Raw genomic sequence first — 22,066 nt, 5'->3', positions numbered from 1 at the left:
GAGGGACACCAGACAACCTTTTTTGGTGATCATCCAGTGAAGTGTTAGTTGCTCAATCGTGTCTGACTCTGCGACCCCATGGGTAGTAGCTGGCCAGGCTCCTCTGTCCATGGGATTCTCCAGGCAAGAATACTGGCGTGGGTTGCCGTTCTCTCTCCAGGGAATGTTCCTGACCCAGGGATTGAACCAGGGTCTCCTGCAGTGCAGGCAGAGTACCGGTTGTTCAGACCTAGCACGATTGAATGGTTCTAGAATCAGCGGTTTTTCAGAATGAGAGGAAACACTCCTTCCCATGCTGGCCTGTTGGACGTGCTGCGGGTGGAGTTCGCCATGGGCGCTGGACGGACTGGGAGCCATGCATTGTCCCCTGGCTCCATGCTGGCATCCAGCTCTGTGTTCCCCAAGAGGACGGGGTCGGCACTCTGGAGGCAGGGCTGTGGCTGTCTTCAGAGATGAGACACAGTTTCATGAATGTCCGTTACGTTAAGGCTTTTTGAACAGGCTCTCCCTGGTATTCACCTAGACTCCTGTGCCGTGAGTTAATGACCCTCCTTGGCGGGCAGCCAGGCTCCAGAGGCAGCGGCAGAGAGTGTGTGTCGTGGGTGCTGAGCCTTTCGGTGCCGCCTGACGTGACCTGAATCAGTCTGGGCATCTCGGGATTTTAAGAAAGTCACTGAAAATATTTTCATCCCATGTAAGTAATCCCTTTGAGTAGTTAAAGAACTCAGATTTGAATACGGTTCAGGTGCGAAATAAGCCCAAATTGGGTGGAAGTGGGGCGGGGAAGCAGGGAGGTGCCCCCCAGGGCAGGCAGGCCTGGGCGGGCTGGCAGCGACCTGTGGGCGTTTTGTCCTGCAACGGAGGTCTTCATCCCAGATTCTGGCTGAGCTCAGAACAAAGTTCAGGCACTTAGAGGTTTCGCTTCATAATTTATTTAACTAAGGAAAACTTGTGCGTAGGGGGTCTTGTTTGTGTTCTAGTAAAGGCTCATGCCTGTTTTTTCCTCATTGAGCCGTGGCTCTCAACAGACCTGGGTTAAACAGTGGCACTCCTGGGAGATCTGGGGGTCTGACCCTTGCGCCAGTCGCCCCCTCGGGCCACGGGCCGTGGTGGAGTCCTGTGGGCAGGTGGTGGTGGGGCCAGGACTTGTTCTGCTAACTTCAGGATTTTTCTTCTAATTCCTAAAATTACCTTCCTGCCAACAAATGGTAGTTCAGGGGTCAGATCAGCTGTAAGACCTAAAATAAATGACAGATTTGCATCATATTGTTTGGCCGAGCAGGATGCGTGGGATCTGTTCTCTAGACCCTGTCAAGGCCCCGTGGGCTCCAGGAGCTGGGGGTGGCCTGCCGGCCCGCCGCACCTAGTCTGCGCACTGTGTGCACTTCCTGTCAGCCTCCTGCTTGGGCTCCCCTCCTGGAGTTGGCAGCTTGTCTTTGAAGTGAAGTCCCTTCGCTGAGTGCTACGGTCTGTGTGCTGCACACAGAGGAGAGCGCGGTGAGCCACAGTGGCCCCGGAGCGAGGGGTCCGGTTTGCGGCACAGTGACTCCTCCTGGGGCAGCTAGGCCTGGGGGCCCGCGTGGTGTCCCGGCCACCGGACAGGGCCGCCTCTAGGACGGACGTCACGGAGGCACTGGAGCACACTCGCCTAGCAGCTGCTGCCCCCGGGGGGGGCCCCCGCGGGTGCTGGGCCAGGCTGGCCTGTCCCTCTGCTTCAGGGCACAGTGTGACCACCACGCTGGCAGAGGGGCCCGTATGTGGGCTGTGGGCGGGGAGCAGGGGCCAGGGTGGGCGACCCCACCCCTGAGATGGAGCCAGGTGCTGCACCGGTGGTCCAGAGGACCTGCCTGGGAGGAGGCCGGTCCTCGCTGACCCCCGCACTGCCTCTGTAACTCGCCAGTGGTCTGGGGACACGCTGAACACGGCACAGCCCCTTGCTGAGAAATCCCTGCCATGTGCACGGATAGCACGATCTGTTACTGTTCTGCTCGTCGATCACGGTCCTCATCACATCTCACAGTCCAGGTGGTGCTGCTAGACACTCCAACCCAGCCGGCTGGCCTGCTTTCCGTTGGCCTGGTCGACGTCTGACTTCTTACCTGAAGCCTCACCAGCGCTGGGAACAGTTGTTTGTTTTCTGAACAAGTAGCTCTGGTCAGAATGGTCTGGAGATCTGGGCCGTGGTGAAGGGGACCCTCCGAGCGGGAGGTCTGCACGTGGCTGGGACATCCATACAGAGTGCACCGCTGTGGCCAGAGGGGCCCTTGGTCCTGCGGGCGCATCTGCTGGACGCCTTTGGGAAGAAGCACAGAGCCATGCTTAGGCTCCTGCGGCAATGAGGATTCCGACTGACGCCACTGTCCAGTCGGTCCTGCCCTGAGGGTCGACCCTCGAAGGGGCCCCTGGGCCTCCTGTGGGAGATGCCCTACCTGCTGTCCCAGCCCCTCTGTGTCCAGGGCCTCTGCCAACCCAGGCTGAGGTGGGTTCCTCCACACCTGTCCTGAGGGCTCCCTGTGGGGTGGGCAGGCTCATCCAGGGCCTCAGTGTCCTGACCTGCAGCCCACGGGCCAGCTGCTTCTCAGAAGTCTTGAGAGTCTCTTCTGGATGTGCCTTTGCAGGGTTGTTAACTTCCTGGAGGTTTTTACAAAGATGGCAATCTGAGTCTCACCATGGTTTTTGTGTTGAAGTGTCGGTGAGCCGGCGGGTGTTGGTGTGAGGAGTTGAGGGCAGCTTCGCCCGTCAGCCCCGGGAGGGTCCCTCCATCCCCTTTGGGAGCGTGGGGGCAGGTTGGGATGGGGACGACAGGGTGGGGGATGGTGTCTGCAGATCCGCTTACCCCCCACCTCCTCCCCCCTGGAGCTTCGATTCCCTCAGCTGCAGTTTCCGCGTTCTCGTCCTGCTCAGCCTCGCTCTGGGGCCGTTTAGATTCCGGCAGCGACTCTGAGCATCTGGACGCCTTCTCCTCGAAAGACAGCCTGCCTGCGAGGCCCGGGGGCGGGGCGGGCCTGCGAGCTCTCCTGGCCTGCCCTCTTGGGGGGCAGCTGAGAACAGGGTTTGGTGGGACGGTATTTCAGAGTGTAAAAGCCGGAGCTCCTCGCTAGCAAGGATGGTAAGGGCCTGGGTTACCAGAGGGTGGTCGCAGACTCCTGAGATAAGCGAGGATGGAAATAGATCTCCCGTGATTTGAGGAGCTGGACCCGTTGCCATTGGTAAATCTGTGGTGTTTGAGCCTGCACTTCGAGGTCCCTGAGCTCTTGGGTCTGTCCAGGCAGGCTCAGAAGCCTGGAGGCTGGCTGAAGCATCTCCGGGCCGGTGTGCTGGGCCCGGGAGGTGGTGTAGGGTTTCCTCAAGTGGCTCCATTATTCAGAGACCTGGGGAGACTTGGCTCCAGGCTGCGGTCACGAGGAAGCAGCAGTTATGAACCGTCTGTTCAAATCGGAAGTCCAGGCGTGTGGCTTTGCTGCTAAAAGTGACTAATTACACTAGTAATGATTTTTTTACACATATTTTACTGAGGTTATAATTAGCCCGTAAAGATCTAAATTATGGTTGTGCATCGATACCCTACACTTCGCGTTTCTTTTGAACAGGTTCTTGGGCCCCGAGTCACTATCAGAGGTTGCGTGAGAGACCCCGGAGTCTGTGCCCTCACCTCAGCTGTATTTGTCTCTGGTGATCAGTCTGTTACAGAGTCTGACACCCTGGGTCTAAACCCCGTCCGTCTGTTCATTGAATTGATCAAATCAGCACCATTTGGACTGGAAACAGGAGTGGACCACGGGGCGCACTGGGGTGGCTCTGATGCCCCCACCCTGAGACCCGTGGTTTCCTCTGGTGGGAGATATGATGGATAATCAACGTTACGGAGGGAAGATAAAGTGGGGGAGGGTGACATGCGTGCCGGGCTGGGGGGTTGGGATTGGGGTAGGGTGGTTGGGGGAGGCAGTGTTCGAGTAGAAGCAGCACAAAAAAGGGGCCCAGCGTGCGGCTCTTCAGGAAGGACGTGTGGGCAGATGGAAGCCCCAGCGGGTGCGTGGTCAAGTGTGAGACCAGGAGTGGAGAGAGCCAGAGGGGGGCCTGAGGGTGAGGCCAGGAGTGGAGAGAGGAGATCCGGAGGGGGGCCTGAGGGTGAGGCCAGGGCGGATGAGCAGCAGGGTTGTCTCAGTGGCCTACGGGGTCGGGGTTGCAGGTGGGGGCCCGTCCCATTGCCCTGCGGGGTCAAGGGTTGGGGTCGTGGGTGGGGCGGCCCGTCTCAGTGCCCTGCGGGGTCAGGGGTGGGGGGCCTGTCTCAGTGGCCTGCTGGGTCGGGGTCGGGGGTGGGGGCCTGGGGGTGGGCCCCAGACCCCCGGTTCAGGCCCTCACCATCTCCCTCTTCCCTCCAGAACACTACAGCTACACCGCCCCCGGCCTGGGTGTGGGCCTGCCCCTCTCTGCAGTGCATCCCTCGCTGCCTGCTCCATGCCACAACCTGCAGAGCTCGGCCGCGGGCGGCTCCGCCATGGGCTACGGAGGGGCGGTGGACAGCGGGCCCTCCGTCTGCATCCTGTCATCAGGCGGCGTTGGGCCCAACGGGGCGCCAGCCCTTGAGAGCCCGCGCATCGAGATCACCTCCTACCTGGGGCTGCAGCACAACAGCAGCTCATTCCTGCATGAAGTGGATGTGGAGGACGTGCTCCCCAAGCGGTCCCCGTCCACTGCCACGCTGAACCTGCCCAGCCTGGAGGCCTACCGCGACCCCTCCTGCCTGAGCCCCGCCAGCAGCCTGTCCTCCCGCAGCTGCAACTCCGAGGCCTCGTCCTACGAGTCCAGCTTCTCGTACCCATACGCGTCCCCACAGACGTCCCCCTGGCAGTCCCCCTGCGTGTCCCCCAAGACCACAGACCCCGAGGAGGGCTTCCCCCGTGGCCTGGGGGCCTGTGGCCTGCTCGGGTCCCCGCGGCACTCGCCCTCCACCTCCCCCCGCACCAGCGTCACTGAGGAGAGCTGGCTGGGGGCCCACACGTCCAGGCCTTCATCCCCCTGCAACAAGCGCAAGTATGGGCTCAACGGCCGGCAGCTGTCCTGCTCTCCGCACCCGTCGCCCACGCCGTCCCCACAGGGCTCGCCGCGGGTCAGCGTGACGGATGACACGTGGCTGGGTAACACCACGCAGTACACCAGCTCCGCCATCGTGGCCGCCATCAACGCCCTGAGCACCGACGGCAGCCTGGACCTGGGTGATGGCGTCCCGCTCAAGGCCCGCAAGACCACGCTGGACCACTCGCCCGCAGTGGCGCTCAAGGTGGAGCCGGTGGGCGAGGACCTGGGGGCCACGCCGCCCACGCCCGACTTCCAGCCCGATGAGTTCGCGGCCTTCCAGCACATCCGCAAGGGCGCCTTCTGCGACCAGTACCTGTCAGTGCCGCAGCACCCGTACCCGTGGGCCCGGCCACGGTCCCCCGCATCCTACACCAGGTGAGCGGGTGGGTGGGCAGGCAGGGCTGCACCCTCCCGGCTTCCCTCTGCCTTCTCCGGCCTGTGTCTGTGTCTGAATCTCCCTTTCTCAGGACCTGGTCACGTTGGCTGAGGGCCAGAGACCTCGTCTTCACGCGTTCTCTCCTTCCTAAAGGCCAGTGTCCAGACGAGGCCGTGTTCTCCGGTGCTAGGGGGACCTTTGGGCACATTCTCGGCCGTCTTGGGGTTTACGAACACTCGGGCTTGGTTTTTGTTTTGCTCTCTGTAAAGCCAGGCGCGGCTCCCGTCTGTGTTTTCCCCTCCCCTGCTTACACCTAATTGCTGTCACTGCACGGTCGGTGCAGATGGGGCCCTGCTCACAATTCCCCGGAGCAGCCCGCCTGCGCCCGCACCAGCCCTGCTGGCTTGGGAGCGACACGGTCCCCCTCCTCGGAGACCGCTGCCTGGCAGGAGCCCCAGCTCCTCCAAGCCATGTTTTGGGCTGTTGATTTTTCTTTTTAACGGTGTTGGGGCTGCTGCTGCTGCTCCGTTGGGTCCATTCACTCAGCCCGAGGTTTTTATTTTTAACTAAACAGCTTTCCCAGCAGGTGGACCACTAATGACCCCTAGCCGAGTGCTTTCTGCCCCAGCACTTTGGTCAGGTGTCGGCCATGCGCACAAGCCCTCTCTGGAGGCCCATGCTCTGCTGAGGGCTGTGGCTGCCTCCCGGGAGGAAGCTTCTGCCTGTGGATTCGGGTGTTGCAGGCTTGTTGCTTCTCCTGTTTGGTTCTGGAGGCAGGACTGCGTGTTGGGCCTTGTGGCTTCCAGCCGTCCTGTCCAGACCTTGAGGAGAGTGAATCAGGGTGTTACTTGTTATAGAGCTTTCTGTGTTCTGTTCAGAACCCCCCTTTTTTCTAAACTAAAGATGTAGTCAGAGCTGTAAGTGGACAGTTTAGTTCTCGGTGCCAAACCTTTACAGAAGCTTATGGCAAAGAAGCGTTGTGAAGGGCGAGTTTCTAAAGCTGAACACTTCCTTTCCACTGGCGTGGGTAGCAGTCCAGAGCCAGGGGGCAAGGGGGCCGTGATGGGTCTTGACCGGCTTCAGGATGCATCCACATAAAGTTGAAAAAGCTGGCGTTTCCAAAGTTACGTTACTATCAGGTGTATCTCAGAACCTGGATTTCATTCATGAATGTGGAGTTTAAAAAAATCCATTTGGAGGCATTTTAAAATGTAAGAATTTTTATTCATGCTCCCCTTATAATTATTATTTAAATAAAAAAAGAATATATCAAAGCACCCTTCTCCAGTTTAGAACGAGGCTTCAGTGAACTTGCATGGTGACATTGGCGTGAAGGTCCTAAGGGTTTGTGAGGAGACTGTGATCCCGTATCTCCAGGAGCTGCTGGGACCCAGCCCCACTGATGGGGCAGTTTAAACAGCAGACGTGCCTTCCTTGCGGTCTGGGACTTGGAGCCCACGGTCCAGGTGTTTAGCTCCTTCTGTGGTCATTGGACAGAACCGCTCCGAGGGCTCGCCCTAACTTGACAGCCCCTGTAAAGACTGAGCCTGCAGGCGCGGGGTCTTCTGCTGTCCCGGCTTAGGACTCCACCCTGGAGCCTCTGGGGGGAGCGGCTCGGCCTGAGACCCCGGGTGGACGGGGCAGCTTTCCCGAGCCCCGGTGGTGGGGTGCCCGTGGGAACGCACATGGTTCTGAGGGGTTGTCAGCGATGGAAAACACCAGTGCTGCCTAATCTCTGCTCGGGGGTCTTGGTGACAGCTCCGCGGGCCAAGTACCCTGCTCTGTCTCCCGGTCCAGGCCCCCTTGGGTGGCGGCCCCCAGCACTCCTGTGAGCTCTCGCCAGCAAGCCCCACACTTCCTCCCGGGCTTGAAGTCAACTTTTCCCACTGTTTTGGTTCTACATCAAAATATGTTTCCTGGTCCCTGGCGATGTTTTCCGTGTTATCCTGTCCACGGGCGCCAGGGGCCAGCTGGAGAAGGGAGAGGTCGTGCCATTGCCCTGGGGGGTAGTGACCACACTTCCTGCCCTCGGACGTTGCCGTGCGTGCCCAGGGACTGGTGCAGGGAGGGGGCGGCACCCGGTGTCAGCGGGTCTCGGGTTGCACGGCCGGGCGCCTGGTGGTGACAGGCTTCAGGGTCTGGGATGGGCGGTTTATCAGGACAGATCATCGCTGCCTCCATGGGAGCAGACAGTCCCTCTGGGCACGTCCACGTCTATCCTGCCAGCGAGGGGAACTTTTTAACGAAATGTGTGCGGTGTGGGTCTCTTCTCGAGGAACGTGGGGTCTGTGGGATCACTGCCTCCAGCACGCACGGCCTTCTGTTCTGCGTGGAGCCTCCCGATAGGCCCATGGGGTCAAAGATGATTCCCAGTTTCTGCCACAGAAGGAGTCGTGTTTGTGGAATCAGGAGTGTTGTTGGACAGAACGGTGCTGTGCTCCTGAAGCTTGAGAGATGCAGAGGAGTCGCAGGTGACCCGTCTGAAGCCTGTCTGTCTCATTGGTTAGCCAGGCCATGGGGGGGGCCTTTCCAGGGAGGGCTCCCCTCTCCTATCCTCAGATGAGAATAAGCAGGTCCGCCCACGGCGCTGATAGTGACGTTGCCCCTGGCCATGGCGGAGAGGGCAGAGATGGCCGTGGACTGACTCCCACTGGTGGCTTCCAGGGGCCGTCATTGTCCCAGAGGCGCTCAAGCGTAAGCCTGTGTTGGTTCAAGCAAATGCTCTGGAGCTCCTGCCCCGGTGAGGGCGTCATCCTTACCCAGGGTCCGCTGCGTGCATTCAGGGAGCTTGTTCGCCCTTTGGAATAGGCTGGTGGAGAGTCCCGACTTCTGAGGTCTCAGTGCTGTCTCTGTGCCCAGCACAATCTCTGGATGTGACTTCAAGGGGCAGGGTTACATGAGGAAAGGACTGGAAGGAGCTGGTCTGGGAATGCAGAGCGTTTTGAGATGCGCCGTTTCTGACAGCAGCAGGATCGAATTAAATCCCTGCAGATGAAACTTTGTTGTGATCTGAGCATTACTGACCTGTTTCTTTGTTAGCCGTGTCCCGAGGCTTGGGGTGTCTTAGTTGCTGGACCAGCCCCGCGCCCCCGGCCGTGGAAGTGCGGAGTCAGAACCACTGAACCCCGGAGAGTCCCCACTGCAGGAATGACTTCCTGAGGGCGAGGGCGCGTGATGACGCCTCTGCTTGTTCTGGGTTCAGCGACCCAAGGGCTGTGCCTCCCAGTCAGTGTGTTTCAGACATGGTTTCTTCTCGGTTTTGGGTACAATTGATGACTTTAATGATATCCATGACCTTCGTGCCGCGCCCAGGTCTTAGCTCCCAGAAGCCTGATGAAGCTACAGCTGATTGACTGCATCTTTAAGTTATCTGAATATTTCAGAGTGTATTCTAATTTGGGGTAAGATTAAATAAAGCTGTATGCTGGTAACAAATCCGACTGCACATCATTCCACCGGAATGACCGCCCTGGCCCCAGCCGTCTGCACTCGGGCAGTTTGCATCGGGCCAGCCCACCCAAGGTCTAGGACACATTGCTTCTGGGTTATTTTCCCTTTTCTGACCTGGCCGAGGAGTTCGTCATCTGGAGGTCACAAAAGGAAGCTCAGCAGGGACTTGCCTGGCGAGTCGCCTGGTTAAGACTTGGCACTTCCACTGCAGGGGCCACGGGTTCGATCTCTGGTCCAGGATCTAAAATCCCACGTGAGGCAGGGACAAAAAAAATTTACACCCTTCTTCTAGTAAAAGGAAGCCGCTGATAGTAAGCTTTAGAAAGAAGCCGGTGAGTGGAGTGGTCTCCATACGTCCCCCAAGCACTTACAGGGCTGGGGGGCCCAGTACCCAGGCCACTATTCAGGCCCCTCTGGTAACAGGTGGGGCTGGACTCAGGCCGTGATTGGTGGACCCCTGGCTGGGCCCCTGCTCCCAGGAGTCGTGATGTGTTTGTCTGCTAGATTGGGGCTGTGGCGGTGTCGGGGGTTGGGACCTCTCTACAAAGTCCGTGTCCTGCTCCCAGGGTGTTGGGGGCAGACTTAGGCCTCAGGAGGTCAGAGGTTGACCATGGCCTCAGCTGTGCAGAGGCGTCTGCAGGTGAACTTGGTGGCCAGGGTTGGGCCTGGGCTGCGAGTTTCTGCAGATTGTGCTTGCTCGCTGCAGTAGATGATCTCAGAGGCCCAGCACCTGGCTTCTCATGGAGGAGGCTCTCTCTGGCTCCTCAGAGTCCACCGTGGACCCTGGACACAGCGCCCTGAGCGCTGACTTCCGGCAGGAAGGCATAGCCTCGAGGGTTCAGCTGAGATCTGCAGGTTTGCGGCAGAGGCTTCTCTCCACCTTTTGGTCTTTCCTCGAGATGCAGGTGGAGGATGTGGGCCTGATTGCTCTTTTTATTTTTTTTTTTTCAAAGATTTATTTATTTTGTGTTTTGACCGTGCTGGGCCTTTGTTCCTGTGCACAGGCTTTCTCTAGTTGTGGCGAGCAGGGGCCCCTGTCTCATTGGGCTCTCCGGCTTCTCGTGGCACAGCAAGGCTCCAGGCACGCAGGCGCAGTAGTTATGCTGCACAGGCTTAGCTGCTCCATGATACGTGGAATCTTCTTGGATCAGGGATCGAACCTATGTCTCCTGCGTTGCACAGTGGATTCTGTATCACTAGACCACCAGGGAAGCCCCCGGTTGCTTTATTTGATGTTATCCTGTGAATGTTTGGACTTCCCTGGTGGATCAGACGGTAAAGCGTCTGCCTACAATGCGGGAGACCTGGGTTTGATCCCTGAGTCGGGAAGATCCCCTGGAGAAGGAAATGGTAACCCACTCTAGTATTCTTGCCTGGAGAATCCCATGGATGGAGGAGCCTGGTGGGCTACAGTCCATGGGGTCGCAAAGAGTCAGACACGACTGAGCAACTTCACTTGTGAATGTCTGGTATTATTAGCTATGAAAAGGAGAACAAGGATCTCAAGGACTTTTGCATTCCTGGAGCGGATCAAACAGTTTGAGTCTTTGTGGCTTTATACACTGATTTTCAAGTCAAGCTTTGAGATCCGTGCTGGTTGATTTTGTGGATAATACAAGTGCTCAAAGAGTTTTGCTTTTGAGACTGGACAGCTCCCGGCCTGTTCTTGCTCGGACCCAGCTGGCTGTGGCATGCGTGCAGGACTGGGCCACACTCAGGGGTCTCCAGTCTTGAGTTTCCCTAACTGGTAGGAGCCTGACCGGGAGGAAGTGTCCAGTGACAGCATGCACCAGTGACCACAGACAAAACAGAACTCTTTCTGTCCAGACGTTTTCCTCCGAGGAGAGTGCGGGGCGCTCGTCAGGGCCCCAGGCACCTGCAGTGCACCTGGGTTAGGCGGCCAGGGAGATACGGGGCCTGTCCCACAGAGGGTGAAACTTAGTTACATTTAAAACTAGGCCTTCTTTAGATATTAATGGGCCTTCGTTGACAACTGTTTCTTGGGTTCATGAGCAAAAAAATGTATGTGTCGTGATGGGGTTTTGAATAAATGCTTCTAAAATAATCTCCTGGAAGCTGGGGCTTCACGCCTAGCCTTGAGCTGGTTTTTGGTGAAGAAAGTAACTGCCCAGAGGCTTTGCGTCCAGGTCTGGTCAGTGGGCTGAGTGCCCAGCAGGCACCCCACCCCGCCATGGGCACATGGAAGCGCTGGTTAGCGCTGCGCCTTGCCCCGGCGCACTCAGCCATGGTGCCCTGGTCACTCCGGCCACACCGTTTCCACGGCCGGTCGAGGTGGATGGCCCTGCTCAGGCTGTGCAGAGGTTTAAGCAGCCGTTCGCGGGGTGGCCAGAACTGTCGGGATCGAGCCTGCGGGGCAGGGCCTGAGAGGCCCACGTGAGATAGACCTAGGTTTGGGGGGGCTGGGGGGGCAGTGCAGAGTAAGGATAATGGGGTTTTCCAGAAAGCTGGAAGAAAGTCCCTGCGACTTGGAATTCTCTACACCTTGGTTGGTGGAACCCCTGAAAGCAGCAGAGTTTTATGAAATTCCTGAATCCAAGGTGGTGGCCTCGCTATTCTTGCTCTGAAAGTTCCAGCTCTGTGACTGAACTCAAGTTTCTGAGCAGGCCTGGGCCCATGGACGGAGCCTCTGGGGGTGTGGGAGGATGAGCAGGTGGCCTCCCCCCGCCAGCACCCCCGAGGGGCTTGACCTCATCTGAGCCCCCGTCCTGGGGCAAAGGGACGCTCCGGGGATTCTGGGGACCAAGGTGGTGCTCAGGAGGGGTTCGGGCCCGTGTGACCTGGGCAGAGCCTCCCCGGGGACCCTGGGCCTCAGGACAGGTCGCTGGCCACAAAATCTCAGGGTGGGGGTGCTCTATGCGTGGCACCCCGAGGACAGGCAGGGGATGAGTGGGTCTCTTCCCCCCCAACTGGCCCCCTTGTACGTTACTGCCCAGCTCTGGCCCTCGGCCCCCATCCACCCACCGATACCCCGGTAAAAGCCCCTCTCTAGCCTCCTCTAGGCCACCAGTCCCCTCGGCCGGTCCTGTCCCTAAGTCCCCTCAGTGCAGAGGAGGCCGTCCCGACAGTCGGGGGTGGCAGCCCACAGCATCCTGAGACCCGGGTGAGAGCTCCTGTCTGAACGGCCCCCGTTGCATTCCTTCCAGGCCCATCAGAAGAGCCTGGCAGGCCCTGGACTTGGGCCTTCCCGTGGTTGACCCCCAGCCCCTCCCTGAGGGCGGTTCCCTGGGCCCCAAGAACCACTGAGGGTCACCACGGAGAGGTCAGCCTTGCCCGGCTGCCCTCCAGGAAGCTGACCTCAGTGGGAGCCGCTTTCTTGCCTGCCGGGGGTGGGGGGCGGGGTGGGCCTCGGCGAGGTGTGTGGTCCCGGCCCAGCCTCGGCCCAGGGCGGTCTGGGAGCCCAGAGACTCTGCTTCATTAAATAGCTGGGAACTGAGCCCGTGACCTTTTTTAAAATTAAAGGGAAAAAGTAAAATCAAAGCAAGTAAGTCCAGCGGCCCTTCCCTTGGCTGCGACCCTGGGAAAGCGCGTTTCTTTCAAGCTTGGGGTGACGGCCTTCCCCTCCAGGTCTGGTCCCCTTCGGGTAGATTTGAACCCTGCTAAGTTCAGAGTTTGTATCTTCACTTCTTTTAGAAACAGCTGAGTTCTAAAACCTTTGCAGTTTTCTTCTAAGCGGTAGGTTCATATGGGCTTTAGCTCTCAAAAATTCAACATTGAAAGGACTCGGAAGAGCAGCCGCCTCCAGCCCCAGGGGTCTACACGGAAGGAGAGTGTCACATCACAGGGCTCCCTGAGGCTCGTCCATGGCCCTGGCATGGGGCACGTGCACAGTCATTCAGTGTGAACCGTTCTGTTGTGGGTGGTCGTGGCCTTTCCGTGGGAGCAGGTTCAGGGGGCCCAGGCTCAGGTGAAGCCAGACGAGGGAATAATCACTGAGCTCACAGGGTAAGAGCAGGAAGGTGGAAAAGTGGGTGGCTTGGGGGGTTTACAGCTAATAGTGTTTCCTGTGGCATATTTGTTAATGTTAGTAAACCAAAAGGAACATGAGTGCCTGCCGGTTCCAGCCTGGAAGATCACCGTGGAAACTCGAGTGTGTGTTTCTTAGATTTGCTCTTTCAGTTTGTGCAATGTCGGAGACTAGTCGTGGTGCCCACACCCACCCCTGACGGACGGAGGAGCTTGGGGTCCCCCTGCCTGCCCCCACCCATGCCCGTTACCAGACCCTGTGTGACCTTTTAGTAATGTTCAGTGCGCGTCTTCCAGAGACGGGGGCTCAGGTTTAGACGCGGATTGTGGCACCAGTAGACATCACACTAGTCACTAATGTGTGATTCAGATAACCCCTCCGTGTCACCCAGTGCGTGTTCAGAGCCCCTGACCCGTGGTTTTTCTGAGGCTGTCGGAGTCTGGCTCCACGCCTCCTGGTCTGCTCAGGTACCCGAGCCATTGCTCCCCCCGAGCTCAGTTGGAGGGGCTCGGCAGGTCCCAATCCTGGGCCTGGAGCCCCTCGTTGACTGTAGTCAGATGCATATCAGACATCAGGGGACACCTGGAAGCCCGTCACTTTGGTGGATGTTACCACTGGGGGTTCAGGTGTTCGTGTGTATGTCACCACCTCTGTGGCGCCCATTAGTGTTGCAAGAAGACGCTGGCTCGAGTGCCCTTCTCTATGAGGCTTGGCCCAGATGACAGCCAGCAGGCCCCGTGCAGGGGGCCAGACCCCCAGGAGGCGTCAGGAGCCCTGAGGGTTCGTGCTGTGACAGAGGCTATGGGTCTGTGCCAGGGACATGGCAGCAAGGCCGCCAGGGTCTCACACTGGACGTTCACCTCTCTGGTGTCAGTGGTGGTGGGGGTTTAGTCGCTCAGTCCTGTCTGACTCTTGTGACCCACGGACTGTAGCCTGCCAGGCTCCTCTGCCCATGGGATTCTCCAGGCAAGAATACCAGAGTGGGTTGCCATGCCCTCTTCCAAGGGATCTTCCTGACCCAGGGATGGAACCCAAGTCTCCTGCATCACAGGCAGATTCTTTACCATCTGAGCCACCTGGGAAGCCCTTTTATATCTGTATAAAAAGGCAAAAAGATATAAAAGGGACATATCAACAAAATAAAATAGATGTGATACCCTGGCTTTTTTTTAAGAGGATGAGGTGGTTGGATGACATCACTGATTCAGTGGACATGAACTTGGGCAAAATGTGGGAGATGGTGAGGAACAGGGAGGCCTGGCGTGCTGCAGTCCATGGGGTCTCAGAGTCAGACACAACTTGACAACTGAACAAAACAACATCCCTTTTATGTAGAAATGCTTAGAGACGCGCAGCCAATCGTGGAGGTGGTGTCTCTGGTTGATTGTAACACGTGTACATCTGTGTGTATGGAGAACGTGAGACAGCTCCTGTTTGCACGGGTCAGCTGGGTCAGCTGGGTGTCAGACGTGAATTTAACCATTTTCTTCGTTGCATTGAGTGTGACCTTTTAAGAAATCAGATCAAGCTGGAGGTGAGTTTGACGTCATCCGTTGTGCTCAGCAGCCGGGGCTGCCGCACGAGAGAACCTCCAGGCGTTCGGGGTCCCGTGGGGGCTCCGCTCCAGGTCAGGGTTACCCGAGGAAGGTACTCCAGCGGCAGAGCCGCGAGGGGTCAGGATGGCATGGCAGGCGCATCTTGGAACGTTTCTTCCAGGTTGAGGCCTTTTCTCTGAATCAGAGGTACATTTACATTTTTGTGGAGCAGCCAGATTCATGCTGAAAATTTCCAACCTCAAACAATCATTCTAATTGTCTGTGCGTGACAGTATTTATTTTGTGAGCCATTCTAACTTTAAACTGCGTGCAGCCATGTTGCTGGCTCTGTCAGTGACTCAGGAGCAAGTTACTCCCCAACTCTGTTTTCGGCCGTACTCAACCGCCAAGCGGCTCTGAGACCTTGCTCTCTATGGACGGTGAGGAGCAGATCTTCCGATCCTCCTTCCCCACTTCTCTTTCTGTCTCTCAGTCTCTTTCTGTTTTAATTTCCTGGGAGTCAGATGAACCGAACTTCTACTTATTTTTACCTCTTTCTCTTCTATTTACAGCAAAGGACCGTCTTTTCACTTAGATGGACAGTATGTATAAGGGAATAGATTAGTACACTGGACGTTCTAAACAGAGATGTGGTCCTCTCGCGTGGGCCTGGTACCACTGCCCCAGGGGACTGGAGGTTCTGTGGCCCGGCGCTCTCCCTGCTCCTCTTGCAAACCTGCCTGCTGCTCCCTTGGCTCTGCAGGTCTTGGTTGCTGTGGATCATGGGCCTGGGCGAGGTTGCTGCAAACCCATCACCGTATCAGACACCCACCATGTGTCAGGTCTGCTCACAGCTGGCTTGTGGGCGGGGGAAATGGGAACCACCCTGCCCACTTCTCAGGTCAGGCTGATAGAGCTGTGATTTTAAAAAGATCCATCTTATTGGGGAGGTTAAATAATTTTTAGGCCTTCCATGAAAGAAGGAAAATATTTAGGGTCGAGTGTGGAAGAGGTTTCCATTGCATTCAGGAGCCTCGTCATGAAGAGCTGAGAGGGTCTGGGCGTCCGTCACAGTCAGCTGGCCATCAACTCTGAAGCTTTAACTGCTGCTCGTGTGAGGACAGTGACCTCACCGTCGGGAGTTTCAGACCCACCCAGAAGGACGTGTGCCACCCGTCCGTCTCAGGCCGGGTCCGTGGGCGTGGGTAGCCGTCCATGCCTCTAACGCTCCATGTGTCCATTTCAGCCCATCCCTGCCGGCTCTCGACTGGCAGCTGCCATCACACTCAGGACCCTACGAGCTGAGGATCGAGGTGCAGCCCAAGTCCCACCACCGCGCCCACTACGAGACGGAGGGCAGCCGCGGGGCCGTGAAGGCGTCAGCCGGGGGCCACCCCAGCGTGCAGGTACCGCTCTACTCCAACCAACGCCGGCCCCGCTCAGGGAGGCGCCGGTTCAGCCCAGAGGCTGCTCTGCGGTGACAGCCAACAGCGCTTTCCATGTTCTTAAAAAAATCTTCACCTCCCAGCCAGTTTAGCCGAATATTTTATATCCACTCGAGTCCCAATCTGCTCGGTACAGACAGGGGTAGATCGAGGGTGCGCTGCCTGCAGCCCCTGTATGGCTGTAATGCTGGGGAGGAGGCTTCTGTTCAGCGAGCTGCTGCGGGGTCGGGGGGTGGGCGATACCCTGGAGACTATGGGGTGACCACTGTGGGCCTGGGGGCGCTGGGAGGGCTCCCTGGATGGTGGTGTTGGGATTGCCTGCCTGAACCTGGGGGAGTTAGGAGGACCCGCTGGACGGTGTTGCTGCCAAGGGTTTTTTCATCAAGGAGGGTGAGTGGCCGTAGCTTTTGCTTGTGACTCCTGGTGGGGGCTGCAGTGACTGGGGCACAGTCAGGCAGCTGCTTTGTCCAGAGGGACGCTGCCCCGTTCCCCCGTGGGTCCCCGAGCATGCCTTACTCAGAAAGGATGGATGAGAGAAGCCAGGAGAGACAGCAAGCCCAAGAGGTGCCCCGTGGCCAGTGGGCAGCGTGGGCTGGGGCTGCCACCTAGAGTAGGCTCTTAACAGACTTGACCCTGATGCTGCGTCACTTCAAGGTGTCCTGTAGTAGGAAAATCTTAAAGAGAATAAAAAGATCTTAAAGAGAATAAAAAGAGCTTTGAAATAAGAGTGCTCCATTGTCCAGGACCTTTCTGTAACAATCCAAGAATGAACGTCTGGGGCTGGTCGAGCCGCAGAGAAGCTTCTGCCCAGAAGCCGGTCTCTCGTCCGGCTCTGTTGCCCTTTGTCCCTGATGCCTGCCGCAGGCGCTGCACAGCCAGATCATGTGCCGGGCGCCTCACACCCTGCATGAGGACGGGCAGAGGCCTCCCGCCCTGGGGAGAGTCAGAACCCCGTCCGAGGGCCCTCTGCCCACCCCCACCCCTGCGGGAACAGAGCTCCCTCTGCCCGCCCCCTGCTCAGAACGGTCCCCCAGCCCCCAGGCATCCCTTCCCTGCCCACAGTCCCGCCTCCCAGGGCTGCTCCCCGGATGTGGCCATGGTCCCTGTTCCTGAAGCCTCGACCGAGGTCACCTTAGGCCACGTTCAGATTCATTCCAAGCGAGGTCTGTCTGCACAGGTTCTGCTCCAGTTTAGAGTTTTCAGAGGCTGATTCTAAAGACTGCGCTTTCCCCTCTGAAGCCTGGGACCCTTGGAGGCAGCGGCTCCCAAAGTGTGGTCCCCGACCTGCAGGGTCGTCCTCGCCGTGTCCCTTCAAGATGCAAGCTCTCTGGCCTGCCCACCCCACTGGGCCCGGGGCCAGGCCCTGGGTCTGACGTTGTGACACTGGCTAGGACCTGCCACTTGTCAGCTGGGAACGGAGGAGCGGGCACCTGGGGTGTCAGGGCCAGGGCAGTGTGGGGGAAGCAGGAGCAGTGTGGGCTCCGGGCGCCACTCCCCTGCACACACCCTGGGAAGCCAGCTTGCTTAGCTGCAGTTAGCATGCTCGGGGCTGGTGCTTAGACCTCACCCGCCTTGCCACCATCCTCCAGCCCTGGAGATAAACTTGAGCTCCCAGGTGGGCTGTCTCTGTGGACGGCAGCGTTCGATCACACCTGTGACACCGCCTGCTGGGCCCTGTGCTGTAACTTGTGACAGTCCTGCCGGACACAGGTTTGCCGTCTTGTCCCTGAGAGCAGCAGGCCTCGAGGTCCCCACCCCCGTCTAGGCCCCACCGTGACCCGGGCTCCCAGCCCTGTCATTTAGGGAATGGTGCAGGCCGGGAGGGAAGGCAGCAGGCACTCCTTGTTTGTATTTCACTCCATTTAGATAAATAAAAAATAAAGCTGAGGGCAGGAGGGTACAGGGACAAGTGGCCGTCCACCAACGCAACAATCAGGGCCTGGAGTCTGCGGGATGACGAGGCGATGTTCGCAGCCACGCACTCATTGCCAATCAATACCCACTTGGTTGGCGGCTTGACTCAGAAGTACAGCAGGGGCCCCATCAGTGCCCAGGCCACGGCCTTTCAGGTCCTCCCGGGCGGAGGCAGGTCGGCAATGCCTGCACTTAGCCCAGTGGCATAAACATAGTGTTTACGGCCCCTCCCGCTACGGCTTCCACTGGAAGAAAGTGCATCGCTGAATGGAAAAGACATTACATTACAGAGGCGAGGAAATAGCTGTTAAGTACAGAGAAAATGAAAATAAAGCAGCAGAGAAATAACAGCCGAATGCCGCCTCCCTCGTACGTTCTGTCGGCCAGGCGTGCTGTCCTGTAGGGCAGGGAGCCTCGTGCGGACTGGGTGCTGTAGAGACGCCAGGCGCATGATTGTGGCCCCGAGCGAGGGTGTCCGCGTCCTCAGTGTGGTGGCCACAGTCCTGGGGACGTGCCCCCCACCCCTGGCCAGGGCGCCAGACTCCCATTCCCTTTGGGGTACAAGAGGCTATTACCCTCTCAGTGTAGACAAGAGAGAGAACTGAGATGTTCTGGAGGAATTCTGAAACTTGAAACAGCGTTTGAAGCATCTTAAGCACGAAAGTGTTAGTTGCTCAGTCGTGCCTGACTCTTTGTGACCCCATGGACTGTAGCCCACCAGTCTCCTTTCTCCATGGAATTCCCCAGGCAAGAATACTGCAGTGGGTAACCATTTCCTTCTTCAGGGGATCTCCCCAACCCAGGGATCCAACCCAGGTCTCCTGCATTTAAGGTGGATTCTTTACCATCTGAGCCACCAGGGAAGCCCCACCCAAGCATGAATACCCCAAAATGACTTGAGTTCAGTGCAGGCGGAATGGGGGCGGTTGGTTCTGGGTCTAAACGGTGAGGCCCCTCCTGCACCGTGCAGCTGAAAGAGGAACGCAGACCCCACAGAAAAGTCAGCCTGGCTCGCTGTCTCTCCTGCGAGGGCGAGTCCTCTGATCTCGAGGCAAGGAGGAGCTACGTGCAGGGCTGAGGCAGCAGGTAGGAAGAGGGGCTTTTAGGGTTTGTTTTCTTTTTCAGTTAGTGGACCACAAATTGGGTAAAAATAGAATTTGCAGATAATTATAAAACAAATGAAAATAGAAAACTCTCTCCAGTTGCTGTGAAAGCTGGGTAACCACAAAGTTTTATTCTGTGCTGAGTTATTTTAGCACATCCTCCGACACAGCGGCTCCTCCCACCATGGCGTCGCAGCCTTGGTCAGGCCGATCCACACATCGGGGAACCGGCCGCTCCCCCGGGCCCTTCTGCAGTCAGCTGGTCAGAGGGAAGCCAGGCTTTTTTCGGGAGCATCCAGGCCATCAGTCAGAGCCACTGTCACACAGAGCGGGGAGGAGGCCAGCACACGTATGGGCTGGACAGGGGCTTTCTCGCCCGCCTAGGACACCTAACTTACCAAGTCTGAGTCTGCGTCCCCCAGCTTGTTGCAAAGTCAGAGGCTGCGAGGCTGCGACCGTATGCAGGTCGCAGGCCCCTCTGTGCCCAGACGTGGAGCGCGCTGCCCCTTGTGGCCCCTCCCCTGAATCTAGGAGACATGGCAAAATGCAGAACCTTCTTTCTAGGCAGAATCAGACTGTAAGATTAGGAAAGGACTTCGTGTTTGGGGGGGCCTTGCCCCCCATTTTCATTTGGGGACACGGATGCATGTGGGGCTTGGCCAGCGTTGCTCGGAGACTGGGGGGAGTGTTTCAGACTGTCCACCGCCCCGGCTCTCCAGAGGCCCCCGCAGCCCTGGTGGCTGTGTCCGGCTGCTGTGGTGGCCCCTTTGGGTGCTGGCTCCTCAGGCAGGACCCCCGGCTGCCAGCTGGGAGGCCCCTTTGGGTGCTGGCTCCTCTCCCTCAGGGCCTGGAGCTGGGTGGGCTCCGGCTGTCCTCAGCGAGGCCTCAGGCTCCACCGGCAGGTTCGGTGTGATGATGCAGCCAGGGCAACAAGGCCCCGGGACTGGGCGGCCTCTGTAGTGATGGAACAGTGAGGAAGGGACTGTGGGCTTCCCTGAACTTTACAGTCCTGCCTTTCCTCTGTCAGCAGTTCAGACACATGCATGCACACAGTGCTCCCCGCTTCTGGCCTCTCGGCCGACGTCCAAGCTGGGGCATCCATCTTGCCTGCCCTCTGCACTGATGCCCTGGCCCAGTCCTGGGAGCAGACGGCCTTGCCGGAAAGGTCCCCAGTTCTGGCCACCCCACGGGGCTGGGGAGAGACATGGGGGGTCACCACTGTCCTCTGACCCAGGGGTCAGAGGACGACACTCCATTTACCCAGTTACCAAAATAGCCCAAGGGATAGCATCTAGCCCCACAGACGGCCAGGCCTCAGTGAATAATTAATAGGTCATGGAAACGTGAGACTCGGTGGGGCCTGTCAATTCCTGAACAGCGCTTTAGTTTGTAACTTGTGTCCTTGTCCCTATGAATGACCCATGTAGCCCCTGTGTGGCCAGGTGAGCAGACGGGAGGCCCCGGCCCAGGCGGCGGGGGCTGGGAGGCTGGGCTGCCCGGGGGAAGGGTCCTGGCCCTGCCTCATGCCCCGAGCGGCCCTCATGCTTCTTAGGGTGGCCGGCTTCTGGGCCTAAGTTTGCCCTGAAGACCATGAGAGCTGACACCAAGGAAGGAACACGCCAGGAAACAGTCATTTTTTACCAGATCATTAAAATCAGCGTTATCACATGATCATCACTTGTCATTTCATGTGGCATCCCTCCCCGCCACCACCCCCTGTCCCAGGTACAGAAGCATCAGTACTTCAAGAAATGAGCTTCCTGGGAGTGTCTCAGTACTGTAGCTAGACAGCAATGCTTCCTTCATCTGATGTTCTGGCGTGTTTTGTTTAACTCTGAGCTTCACTCCGTTTTTTTTCTTACTTGATTTGTTCTAAGTGGGCATCTCTTTCTACTCTGGAGATAGAATCGTTTAACCTGAAACCAAAGTTTTCACAAAAGCCAGAGGAACAGACGCTAGTGGAAAAAATTCCACTTGACAGCAAACCTCCTCAGGCCCAGCGGGGAACTGAGGGTCAGAACCACCCAACTGCAGCAGCCCGACTCCCCTCTGCCCTGGAAGCCCAGACGCCACTCGGATGCAGGTCTGACCCCGGCCACCCCTCAGCGAAACTCCACCGAGCTGCCCTTGTGGTAAATCAGTGTTTCACAGGGCAGCGGGGCAGGGGCGCCTGCCCTCCGCTCTCCCTGCAGCTCCTAGGCAGGTGGCGTTTCCCTCCTGCCCTTCCTTCCCGGCCATGTGCACAGACCTGGAAGGTCTCCCTCTTGGCAGACATGCCTGTGCCGCAGGAGCTGCTGCCGTCGGGCGGGCTCCGCAGAAGCTCTGGGCCCCATTCAGCCCCTGCAACATGTGGTCAGTGCCTGTGCTGAGCAGGATTGCCATTTGTACTCCTCCGGAAGCAAAGAGGTGCCCACACTCACAAGGTTGCGGGAGAGGTGTCTAGTGGAGTCACACGGCATCAGCACGAGAGTGCGTGAGGTGGACAGTGAGAACAGCAGAAGAGATGGCTGGGTTTGTGGCCGTCGCCGACTCCGCAGACACGGAGCAGCACCCGGGTAGCAGTCACGCCCCCGCCCCCCAGCCGGACCCCACGGCAGGTCCTCCCGGCCCCACCCCTCCTCCTGCCGTGCTGGGCCCACGGTCCTTTCTTTGTGGGGGGCTTGCCCCTGAGCGCTGCCCCTGCCCAACGTGCAGCGTGGGAGTCGGGAGCACCCCATCCACACACTTGGGGTGGGGCAGCATGGTCTTTGCTGAGCTGGGCCCTTCGTCTCCTCTCCTTCGAGGGCCACTGGGCTCTGGGCTGCGGGACAGCCGCCTGCTCTGCGTCAGCTCCGGTGGCCAGCCCCACCCTGTGTAGCCCAGGCCCTACTCAGCAGGACCCGCAGTCCTGCTGGCTGCTGTGTGGCAGCCATCCCCTCCGCGGCACCCGGTGCCAGGGCTGGGGCTGGCCCGACGGCAGGCTGATGACGGGCGTGTGGACATCTGATGGGCAGTGCCCTTGGTCTCTCGGCGCCTACGTCAGCCCTCTGGCCTGGCCCAGCTCACGGTGCCTCTTGGTCACTGGTGGCAGATCCACAGCCCAGGCTTGGCTGCCAGAGTCACACCTCTGCCCACCCGAACCCCTGGGGAGTGGCCACTGCCCCCATCCATCGTGTGATATTTACAGTGAGATGTTGTCC

General features: G+C 58.5%; 1 protein-coding gene across 5 annotated transcripts in view; it reads left to right on the top strand.

Annotated features, from left to right (window-relative positions):
• NFATC1 (nuclear factor of activated T cells 1) overlaps nucleotides 1-22,066 on the top strand; it is a 91,845-nt gene that overhangs the window by 9,052 nt on the left and 60,727 nt on the right. For all 5 annotated transcript variants that reach the window (XM_065932269.1, XM_065932266.1, XM_065932268.1 and 2 more), the window contains 2 exons: nucleotides 4,383-5,454; nucleotides 15,672-15,831. In XM_065932269.1, the coding sequence (XP_065788341.1) occupies nucleotides 4,383-5,454; nucleotides 15,672-15,831 (1,232 nt within the window). The remainder of the gene's footprint in view (nucleotides 1-4,382; nucleotides 5,455-15,671; nucleotides 15,832-22,066) is intronic.

Source organism: Muntiacus reevesi, chromosome 4 (genome assembly GCF_963930625.1).
Source record: "Muntiacus reevesi chromosome 4, mMunRee1.1, whole genome shotgun sequence".
Taxonomy (NCBI): domain Eukaryota; kingdom Metazoa; phylum Chordata; class Mammalia; order Artiodactyla; family Cervidae; genus Muntiacus; species Muntiacus reevesi.
The sequence above is the reverse complement of the archived record's forward strand: the minus strand, read 5'-3'. Positions and strand labels throughout refer to the sequence as shown.